Here is an 11,247-nt window from a genome sequence, read left to right on the forward strand (position 1 = left end):
TATTAAGAACTCTAGCTTGTTATATCATATAAAAGTTTATATATTTAGGCTATTCCGATGTACATATCTAAGCCCCATAAGGCCAAATTAACCCCATACAAAATTCTGTCTTCAACTCTCCTAAAAACATTCGCTGGCTATTTACAACTCCACCAAGAAGATAAAAGATCGATGATAGAAGAAGAAGAAAAAGAGGAAAATTAAGAAGAAATTAAAAAGAAAAACCAAAATCTTCCTTTCCCCATGTCATCATGTTTTCAATCATGCCAACAGAGGAGCATGACCACACACCTCCTGATGATGTAAAGCCTGGCTCTTTGCTGTCGCAGGACCCCTCCGAGTCCTTTGCTTGACGACGAAGACAGCCTTCTCTTGCTGCCTGCCATGCTGCCAGAGCTGCCAATCTTCATATTTCAGAGAAGTAGGGTTTTCTTTCTTTCTTTCTGTCTTCTGAGTGCAGTGAGCGAGTGAGTGTGTGTGTTTCTTCTGCAGGTGATGAGCTTTGAGAGATTGTGTGAGTTGGGTTTGAAAGTGCAGAGGCCAGAGGAGGGGTTCTTATAGCGGGAGGGAGGACCAGATGAGGAGAAATGTGGGTGTGGTCCTTGATCCACGTTGGTCTTAAAAATGAGCCGAAGGATGGGGCAGTGCGCCCCAAACCCACTAGACAAACACCCACAAGTGGGCCCCACTGCCCTCCGTCACTATTTTGAGAGTGATTTTTTAATCTACGAGAACTCGGTTCGGTACATCAATTATAATACTACACTTGGTTGAAAACTTTTAACAAAGAATTCCAATCAATTATATTATGAAAATTGGTATACCAAACTTTGTTTCCGGCAAAATAAAAAATTTATCCAAACTACTTTGAAATCCCTTACCTTACCTTACATCAGCAAAACACATTAACACAAAATGATAAAAAAAAAATCCAAGCAAGCACTCTATCTCTCTCTCTCACATCACATGTAATGGGAGGCAGATTCTCTGCCCTCCCACTTCTCGTGCCCTCCTGTTTGTGTGGTCACAAACCACGTCAATATTTTAAATTAGTATTCATTTTTGTCTTATTATCTCTATAAAAAAATATATATATAAAATATTAACATGACTTACCGTGATCACACAAAACAAAAAGGCACGAAAAATGAGAGGGCAGAGAATCTACCTCCAATATTGCTACGCCACATTGGTCTAGCAAGCACTCTATCTCTCTCTCACATCACATGTAATATTGCTACGCTACATTGGTCTAAAATGGACTATACATCATATACGTGTGTGAAGTAGGCATTACCCACCAGCATAATGGGTCGGCCACTACTCACCATAGGGTTGCAAGTTTTTTGGTTGGTTCTGAGTTGCCCTCTAATTTTGTAAATAATGAGGTACGGGATACACACACCAATTTAAGAAAAATATCTGAATCTTTACACGCATGAATTCAGTTTTCATTTTAGACGAACTGACATATGTGTGTACACAATTTTTTTTCTTAATCGTGTGCTTTCAATAAGTCACTTTTGTATATAAGCAAGTCTGTATGGAATAAGTATCCCAACCTAATTTTCTCCTATATTTTTAGTGCTTTCCTTTGTTGTCTTCTTTTTAACTTGTGTTGGATCCACCTAAACATGCAACAAGATTAGGAGGGGATAAGTTGAATCCTACGCAAGAATCCACGTTTATTAATCAACTAACTTTTGGTTAGGATGCATGATTAGTGGCTTCATCATCTTTTTATCATCAGATAGGCTTATTATTTATAGCAAAACCATGCATGTAGGGACAAGACAACGGCTTTGATAGCAATGTTAGACTTTCCTGTACCATGCTCCGGTAATTACTGCATACTTTAGGTCACCGCTGAGTCACTGCCCCCGTAACAGAAATACGAATGATGTAAGATTAGGGTTACGTTTAGTGAAGTGGGGCTTAATTTTCTCAAAACACGGTTCATTTTTTCCTGCTTGGCTTTTTCTTTTAGAATTATTAGTTAAAGGGAAGGAGTTGAATTTGCTGAGTCATGATATTTGTATATATGCAGAGTAGGGCAACATGGCATGCAGTTGTAGATGGCGATGAGGGAGTAAGACTGGCATGAGAAATTCTTGGGTAGAGCTATCGCGCCATGTCCAACCGCCTTTCTAAGTCGCACACAAAGTGAATTTGCATTTGGTGCTACCAACATGAGTTTGTGTGAGACTCGAATGCAAGGAGTTCTGTTGTGTGCATTTTTGCTAGACGGGTGGCATGGTCGACAGCCATATTCAAGAACTTCTCGATTTGCAGAGCCTTGCACTTTAAACAGGCGGAAATTAGTTTTTGGGTGGACAATGTGACAGACATAGTTTGTCTCTGGGTGCGAAATGAGACGGTAGGAATATATGAAAAGGACAACCAAATATTATGATGATTACGAGAGCCTGCTTGGAAGGCATTTCGGACACTGCTGCTGATTACCTCGCTTTATGAATTTAATTATTATGCTTCGGTGCTGCACCAGAAGCAAAGCAAAGAAAACCACTTGCTTCGTCTCGTGCTCCTCCCATTTCTCTGAGGAGACCAGCTTCCAATAACCCTCAATTCTAATAAGCAAATTTTATCCATTATTCTATTCTGTATTTGAGCAATTTTAAGCTGTATATCGAATCAGGCAATGGCACTCTCAAGTGGTTTCTTAGTTTCTTCCATCCTGTTCATACTTTTGTACATTTGTGCATGTTAGGTATGTACTATGTCATATGCAATACATTGAGCTTCGTTATTTGTATCATCTCAACAAACAATTCAATGTAATTCAACCGCAAGTTCATTTTTTTTTCAAAAATAACACACTATATAATCAATAAAGATACTAAAGATAGTACATAATCCACAGCTAGTTTACTCTACCTTTTTTTCACCGAACTTTCTACGTAATTTTCAATGTCACAAGTACATATGTTCATACACACAATGTCAGCATGCACCCTCACAATTTTACTTGGTAGATCGAGTTTTTTTTTTTTTTTTAAATCAAGAATACTTGGCAGAGACTCTAGGTACCGTAGAGTATTATATACAAAACATTGGAAACTCAAATAATACCCCCAGAATAGAGCTAGAAAATGGTGCTGATTAAATTAATTTGAATTCAATTAATATAATCTGAGAGCGATATATCCAAAGTGTCCCATGTATAGTTTTGAAGCTTGTGTCTCTCATGTTATGTTTGTTGTTCCAAATAAACAACTAGGTCAAGGTCAGAGTTGCACGTGAACTTCTCGTGATTTACAATGCCATTGCCTGCAATTGACTCAACACATATATATTTTTAATTTCATATTATCTCTGATCTAAGTAGCCTCAAATATATATATATATATAGGAAACCCTTAAGGAAATGGATCCTTATTTTTTTTTTTTTTTTATAAAAATGGAGATAAGTTGTGGAGTTTACACCACATCAAATCGATCCGAACCATCTATTTTTTAAGTTGCACCTCATAGATCATTCTTGCAAAATATTAGTCAAATTGAAAATGTTTAATACATCTAATTGAGTTTAAAGAAATTAACGGATACTTTGTTATATAATAAACAATGAAATTTTATCTTGATAATGAAATAGACAAATGGTTTCGGATTGAATTGAATTTTTGTAAGGATGATCTATGAAACGAGACTTACAAAATAGACTGTTCGGATCGTTGAAATTCGATGGGAAGGGGGCCCACACCTAATCCTCATTTTTTTCAAAAAATGGGATCTCTTTGCATAAAGGATCTGTGTGTGTGTGTGTGTGTGTGTTCTTGATGCTTGTATTATAAGCAACTTGAATTCCTTAATTCCAGCATGCAAGTTCTGATGTGCTTCCTTACCACTTTCCCTGCAAATTCAAGGGTAACGGAGCTAATTAGCTAGCATTTGCATTATGCCTTGTATGTATGGAGTTCAAACGTGCATGTGACAAACATCTGTGTTTTTGGTGGAATGTACGGAATTGAGCAGCAAACTACAGACTACAGTCGTATTCTTACATGCATATATCGGATTTTGGGTTTTGGCAGGCTTTGCTTCGAAGGAAGCTTTTCGTAATTTGAATGAATAATTAGCCACGTTCTTGAATTACGCGTGGTTTTCCTAATTAATCAATGATTATGTTCTCGCACTTTGCATGATCGTTGACCGCGTAGCCCCAGCATGGCAGCATGGTATGATCATGAGCAGTGCTGGTTTATGACAAATACATGATAAGATTACGTTCTTAGTTTATCAACATTGGACGAAATGGGGTCCAAAGAGGAGGATTTGAAGGTTTATCGAGTTTTTTCGCTAAACTCATTGCATTACGAATTCAAACATTTTCAAAAGAAAATATTATCACAGGCTCACGACCTTGCATGTTTTTGATTTTTGAAATGTGAAATTTGAACTCGAATGCAAGAAGATTGACACACTACCCTAGTCAGCCAGCATAAACTCACGTATATGTTTTTCCCGTGTTTCGGAAGGACAGAATGCTTGCTTGCAGTTGAAGTTAATGGAGGACTCTGCAACTGCACAGTGAAAGTCCTAAATAACAGAAACCACTGTTCAAAGTATAAATATTTGGTAATGCAGTTTGGTTCAAGGTACAAATATGTTTGTATTCGATTCCAGCTAATACTTTCATGTTTAAACATATTTCTATATCACCAAAGTTGGTCAATTCAGATTACTACACACAATTTACAGAAAAGGAAAAAAGGTATATTCTTTTTCACAAACTTGAATCAATCCCCTCTTGGGATCCACCTGCTCCACCAGAGACTCTTCCGACGGCTGTTGATCTCATCCATGCTCTCGTTCAACGTCTTCACAATCTTCCTCTGCAGCCGAAGAGCTGAAGCCAAAGCATTCCTTCCCAGTGCACTTGCCTTCTTCTTACTAGTAGGATCCAATTCCTGCACATTATATAGAAGTGTAACTCCCGAAAAGATTACAACTTTAATGATTTCCGAATGGATGGTGATTTTTCACACTCCTACATTCTCATTCTGCACTCCTCTTGTTTATGTCCATTGATTTTCCTTTGATTTGTTCAACTCAAAGGCTAGGAACAAAGGGAGGAGTGCCGAGGAGAAAATGGGTGTGCGAAAAGCATTTCCTTTTCCAAATTTAAGTTCAGGTACAAACTTTAAGGTCCTGGAGCTCAGCTTCTGTGAAGCCACCGTCCTGCGTGGTTCCTGATCGTGCCATTAGCCTAATAATCCATTTGGCAGCCTCCCCATAATCTTGTTGTGTATATCGAAACACTTGCAACCTCAGGTTCTGCATCAAGGACAGAGCCAACAGTCCTTCCTTGTCAAAGTAGGGATACGCTAAGGCTGTTTTCGCACTGATTCTTTGTCTCGCTTTGTACCGAACCATTGATGTCAGGAGCTCCCATCCAATGCCACCATCCAAATCCAACAACTCAAAACCTCTTCGTAGATCAGCACTAGCTCGGGGCTCAGCGGCTTTTCTCCATGCAACCAAGTCATAATCGCACCTTTTTAGCTGACGGTTGAATTGTATTAGGCTGTTGTCACTGCGTAATGATGGGAAGGCCTGTATGAAGAAGTTGAAAGAGTATTGAGTGAATCATTTAGTATACCAACAATAGCTATATTCCGCAAGTTATGTCACTCACCATTTGTAGGAATATGAGACCGGCACTGTAGATATCAAATCTATCCGGTAAATTCATCTGTTCAAGACCATATAATTAAAACCATTAAATCAATTTATCTGCCTGAGAAAGTAAGTTAGCAATAATAAAATTTGAGATGATATAACAATTAATATTTTCACCTGCCAGAGAACTGGGGAAAGTGCTGTTGCCACAGGAGCAGAAGGTGCAGATGGCGTTTGTGTGCTCATGATGTATTGCTCTGGTGCAGCATATCTGAAAAGGAAAAGACCCAAACGACATCATGAATGCCTACAACAAATTGAGTGAGATGCTATAAGAAGTGAACCTTGCTATTAATCAAACATGCAAATTACCAATATTTATTTTAAAAGACATTTATTCCGAAATCAGATATCGCACATTTGATCAGTACTTACGTCTCATGTATTATTCACTTCACAAAGTGCAGGGTTTTTGTTGAGATTTTAGTCCCTTGGATGTCAAGTAAACGTACATTAGCTTGGTGAAGCTGATATTTTTTTTAAGGCTTTGTTCCTCTGATGCAGGACTTTAGATTCATGAGTTCATCATGCCTTTTTGTAGCAATTAGCGAGTACGCTACTTAGACTACTTAGCTGGAAAGATACCTTGGATCCAAAAGAAACTCCTTTGGGATGTAGTTGATGCCGACTCGCAAGTCCGCTGCAGCTCCAAGATCAATGATCTTGAATATACGTGAGCCTGCACATTGTTAAAACGAGAATAGGAAACCTTCAAATATGAGAACAGTTGAGATTTGCTGGTTCTTTATCGATTTATGTACAGCATGCTGATAAGTATTAGTACCTTCAGAGAAAATAACATTCTGTGGCTTTATGTCTCTATGCACAATCCCAGTTGAATGAAGACCATCCAGTGCGAATAAGAGCTGTCTCATTATCGTTTGTATGATTCTGTTTTCCCTTTCCAAACCCTTCGGCAAGTCCTGAACCTTTCCAAGAATCATTGTTTCTACCTGACATTTGTGTCGCATGTTTCAGGAAAGAATTTATTGGAAATTCGATAAGCCAATGGCCGGATCAAGGTTTGGATATTATAGTTGAAACTACAAAATCATCAAACAGTTTCAGAGAACAACGGTTTATGAACATGTAAAGGCTTATGGGAAAAAGTACCAACATTGTACGGAAACTCTTTACTTTGCATCAAATCATAAAGAGTGGCCTCCCCTTCAAACCGCCATATAAGCCAATATTCAGGTCCTTTCTTTGCAGAAGAACTCTGCAACCAGACTCGTCACAATTAATAATTCCTACGACGGAAACTAGAATGTGCAATGGAATGAACTATCAAAGTAAAATTCCAATATAATGATACCCCGAAATCACATGGTACTAGTAGGCATTATAGATCAACACCTCAAGAAAGCCGTACAAAAAATCAGCACAGCTGTTCGCACACGCCCTTCGCACACGCTCGTTCATCCAAATCTCCACCGCGCCGTATTCAGTAGCCTTTTTCAACACCAAGTCGCCTTCTTTCTAGCGATAACCAAAAACAACACATTAGTACATCACATTCATTCCCATAAGATTTACAATCTCCGATACAACTGGCTCAAAGACATTATCTCCAATCTCCGAATCAACCAAAATTATAATTACTGTATTACCTTGGAAGAAGACTTCTTGTTAGCCAATGAAACTTTGTAAACAACTCCAAAAGCACCTTCTCCCAACTTTTTCCCCAAAACAAAATCATCCTGTAAACCCACAAAAATCAACACAAAACACACTTCAGATTTCCAATCAAAATCCAAAATTTAAACAGAAATAAACTAAAAGTTTTTACCTTTTTGTAAGTGGGTCTGAAGAGCCTCTCAATAAAAGCAAGCACAAACATGTCAAAGAACCCCGGAGCCACGCCGGGGGTGGCCCAGAGATATGACAGGGCGCCCAGAGCCAGAACAGCACCCGGGGCCGTGAGCGTCAAGCCATCGGATTTGGGAAGAGTGCTTCTGTATATGATGTCGCCGCACTCCATCACCGTGCACGGCAGCCCCACTCCCACCCCCAGAAACAGGTCGTTGACGGCGTGGATCAACTCGCCGCCGCCGGACGCGAAAACCAGCAGCGTTTTGGGGTTTAAGATTGTGATTCTCGAACTGCGTTGCTGGGATTCCAAGGTAGGTCTGATTTTGAGTTTTTTGCCGAGAAACGGGGAGGTGGGTTTTGACTGGTGAAGACGGAGCTTGGCCGTCCCAATGCTAACTCCGCCGGCTGCGACAGTGGCCGCCATGGCCGGAAAGTGAGGAGGCTATGGGAATTTGTGTTAGGGAAAATCCAGGTAGCGACAGTCACTGGTTCTCTTCAAGCAAGTCCTTCAAATTTAGACCACCACCGCAGAGTCTGATTTTTTTATTTTGTTTATTTATTTTTTTGGTGACGGTTATTACAGGTATATTTGTGGAGGGAAATGGCTCGAAGGGATTAATGGATTATAATTCAGGAAGAAAGGAGAGATTGACACGTCAACTCATGCACCATAGGGTTGGAGTGGGCTTGTGGGTATATGGGCTGGGACAGTGGAATTATTTGGTTGGGCTGGATAATAAGATGGGCCTCTACATTCCATGATTGCCAACTAAAAAGGCCGATTTAGTTTTCCTTAAGAAATGTTTCACATATCTGAATGCTTAGGTGTGGCATACCTAATCTCAACACGAGACTTTGTTTTTATTATTAAAATTATTATTATTAAGGAGTAGAGTGAGGGTTCAAAATTATTACAACAATTTAGGAGGAGTGGAAGTTTCAAACTTGGGACGCATGGGTGAAAACTTAACACCCTATCCACTAGGATATTGGACCAAATGCAATTTCAACATGAGACTTACTACTTCATTTCTCGTGTAGGTTAGTAACTGCAAGATATCTCAGGAGAAAAGTGATTTTCACACACCCATTATATCGTCACAGATACTCCTTTTTAGTTATGATCACCAAGTTGGATAAATTAAAATGAAATCAACGACCATAACTATAGAGGAGCATGTAAGAGGCTAAAAAGGACATGTCAAAAAATGAGAATAATACTCGTAACTTGCATATTATTCTTGGTAAGTAAACATATCCTCAATGTGGTTATTCATTTTAGTAATATACACGTATACTGTAACACGGAGATACCACATGATCAAATTTGTCCACACAATAACATCTTCCCACAAACCAATATTTGAAGGTGAACACTACTTGGCTGCTGAAAGTTCAATAGCCGCTCATGCTAATATCCAATCACATTTAAAGACGAATCCAATTTATGCTTACAATTTTAATTATTAAAACACGTGCCTAAATGTGATTGGGTATCAACATGAATGGTTACTAAACTTTCAGCAACCAAATAGTGTTGGAGGTGGAGTGAATTTATCATCCACTAGGTCGCTGCTCACATTTGCTCGCATGACAATGATTAAATGCAAGTATATACACATGGCAACCATCTTCGTTCATGATTTCATTCAACTGCACCGAAGAATGTCTCAACAGTTAACAACCCACGTGAATTGAAACTCCAAACATTTCTTGCACATATGCCTTCCCTACACAAGCCTTGTTTGGTCAACTTTATAAGATACTCCTCACAAGGTATCAAAAAATGAAAACCAATTTGTAATTTTCTGAAAAAAAACGAATAATACAAAACACGTTCATAAACAACAAACCTTTAAAATATCTACTAACTGTAGTGTGCACTGAAATAATGAAATGACTGAATGTGCGGCCAAAGATATAACAAAAACCGACGAAGAATCTTAATATGTTGTACGTCGATGCATGCTTAAAAAATCAACCACCAACGCTTCATATTTACAGAAAAGAAACATAGTGGGAGGGCAAGATACTTTTCTTTTCAATGATTTTAGTCCCAAAGGTGAAGCGTAGCAATCATATTTGATACACTTCCACTATCTTACTATACTTTTCACTACAAACCAAAAAATATCCAATTCCTTAATTTCCTAATTTTCACTTACTGAAAATACTTTTAAAATAACTGATACATTCAAAATGGTTAAAAATCACTTTTAAACGAGATCTACATACGCGCTACGTACGTACGAATACAGACCATCCAGATATTTGACATTTTACCATGCACAGAGTCCCTTTTTCCTTGGCCTTTCACCACGTGTCTTCGAACCACCATTTCGGGTAAATCTCCGTTTTAACCGCCGTAAAATAAGATGCCTTAACGGACCCAGACAAAAGGAAAACTCTCGCAGTTGATCCTCCATCCCTTCCCGACCAGATGACAGCAGTGATACGTATCCAGTACAGGGCGCCTCCGTGAATCGCGATGCACCCTCAGATATCAGAGAACAGTGACGAGTGACGATGGTCACGATACAGATCATACGGGGCCCACAAGCTATCCAACGGACACGGCTGCTTCGAGTCCAGCCTCAGCCACGGCTTCCCTTTCCCGCTCCAGTGCAGCAGGCTGACTGGGCCGGAATGGAGGTCCCTACACAGCCCCTCCACGTTGTCACCGCCAAGGCCGTGCTGGTTCCACCTGTGCTCCACCCCCTCCACGTCACCCGCGAACACCAGCAGAAACGGCGGCAGCGAACCCAGCTCGTAGATACGACACCGTTTCTGCACCCGCATCCAGTGCTCCAGCTTCTGCGTGTACTTGCCCTCCCTCCACTTCCACAGATCGATCACCATCACCCCGGTGTTGAAGTAGCACGCGCTCCGCCCCTTGAACTCCGCCGCGAACCCCGCGTTCGACCAGAATTTCGGGGTGAAATAGTTGGTGAAATTGGCGTGGCAGTACTCCGGCGCCCCCAGCACGCGCCGCCCGAGGTCGATCCGCCACAGCCTCGCCACGTCGTCGACGACGATGAGGTCGGAGTCGAAGTAGATGATGCGGCGGACGCCCGATGGGAGGAGATCTGCGAGGTAGATGCGCGCGTAGTTCAGGGGCTGATCAAGGGCGCGGCGGACGGAGTATGAGATCTTGCCCCGGACGAGGTTGGAGTCGAACTGGTAGAGGTGGAATGTGAGGTAAGGGAAGGTGGAGGTGATGACGTGGTGGAGGTCGGAGGAGCGGCGACTGCGGTGGGAGGCGGCGATGAAGTGGAAGACTATGTTTTCGGGGCAGGTAGCGTGACGGAGGACGGAGAAGACGCCGGCAACGGAGCCGCGGAGGTAGGTGGTGTCCAATGTCATGGCGATGTGGATGATGGAGGGATCGTAGTGGGAGTTCTGGTCCAACGAGGACCATACGGTTCGGGGGCATCCTCGTCCGTTGCGGAATGCAGGTGCTTCTCGGAACTTGGGGAGCTCGACGGAGGCGGAATTCGCCGGAAATTGTACGGCTGCAGCCAGGAAGAGGGCGGCGAGGAGAAGGTGGAGAGGACCATGGCCCGGTGGCATGGTCTCGTTGGTGCGGGGAGTTTTGAGTGGGAATTTCGGAATTAAAGAGTCAAATTTGGAAGGGTAGACTGTGCTTTGCCTTACGGGATTGGAGGAGGGAGGAGGGAGAAGGGATGTTAATGTTATCTTGAGTTGGGGGTAATTTGGGTATGTCATGCTGGTGTT

At 41.2% G+C, this 11,247-nt stretch overlaps 3 protein-coding genes across 4 annotated transcripts; all 3 read right to left on the minus strand.

The window, feature by feature from the left end:
* On the minus strand, positions 1-597 carry LOC137738072 (small polypeptide DEVIL 4). The gene has a single exon (XM_068477674.2). It carries the CDS (start codon positions 408-410, stop codon positions 258-260), a length of 153 nt encoding a protein of 50 aa, XP_068333775.1. The 5' UTR covers positions 411-597; the 3' UTR covers positions 1-257.
* A 3,978-nt stretch (positions 598-4,575) lies between these two features.
* Positions 4,576-8,103, minus strand: STN7 (Serine/Threonine kinase domain protein). 2 transcript variants are annotated; one of them, XM_088682670.1, is made up of 10 exons: positions 7,490-8,103; positions 7,311-7,400; positions 7,057-7,179; positions 6,814-6,919; positions 6,485-6,649; positions 6,286-6,379; positions 5,818-5,911; positions 5,657-5,713; positions 5,161-5,574; positions 4,576-4,928 (listed from the first exon to the last, which is right to left on the minus strand). In XM_088682670.1, the coding sequence occupies exons 1-10, from the start codon at positions 7,934-7,936 to the stop codon at positions 4,758-4,760; spliced, it is 1,761 nt and encodes a 586-aa protein (XP_088538796.1). In that variant the 5' UTR covers positions 7,937-8,103; the 3' UTR covers positions 4,576-4,757. The 2 variants fall into 2 exon arrangements, with proteins under 2 accessions (XP_088538796.1, XP_068332361.2); XM_068476260.2 differs by having other exon boundaries at positions 6,485-6,653; positions 6,818-6,919; positions 7,490-8,065.
* A 1,426-nt stretch (positions 8,104-9,529) lies between these two features.
* Positions 9,530-11,247, minus strand: LOC137736935 (putative galacturonosyltransferase-like 3). Its single transcript, XM_068476261.2, has one exon. It carries the CDS (start codon positions 11,236-11,238, stop codon positions 10,009-10,011), a length of 1,230 nt encoding a protein of 409 aa, XP_068332362.2. The 5' UTR covers positions 11,239-11,247; the 3' UTR covers positions 9,530-10,008.

Source organism: Pyrus communis, chromosome 13 (genome assembly GCF_041283825.1).
Source record: "Pyrus communis isolate YQ-2024b chromosome 13, ASM4128382v1, whole genome shotgun sequence".
Lineage (NCBI taxonomy): Eukaryota > Viridiplantae > Streptophyta > Magnoliopsida > Rosales > Rosaceae > Pyrus > Pyrus communis.

Coding starts and splice junctions, on each gene's coding strand:
- LOC137738072 (XM_068477674.2), bottom strand. CDS start 410: ATGAAGATTGGCAGCTCTGGCAGCATGGCAGGCAGCAAGAGAAGGCTG.
- LOC137736935 (XM_068476261.2), bottom strand. CDS start 11,238: ATGACATACCCAAATTACCCCCAACTCAAGATAACATTAACATCCCTT.
- STN7 (XM_088682670.1), bottom strand. CDS start 7,936: ATGGCGGCCACTGTCGCAGCCGGCGGAGTTAGCATTGGGACGGCCAAG. Junction 6,380..6,484: donor GAATGTTATTTTCTCTGAAG/GTACTAATACTT, acceptor AACAATGTGCAG/GCTCACGTATATTCAAGATC. Junction 4,929..5,160: donor CTGAGCTCCAGGACCTTAAA/GTTTGTACCTGA, acceptor TATAATGTGCAG/GAATTGGATCCTACTAGTAA.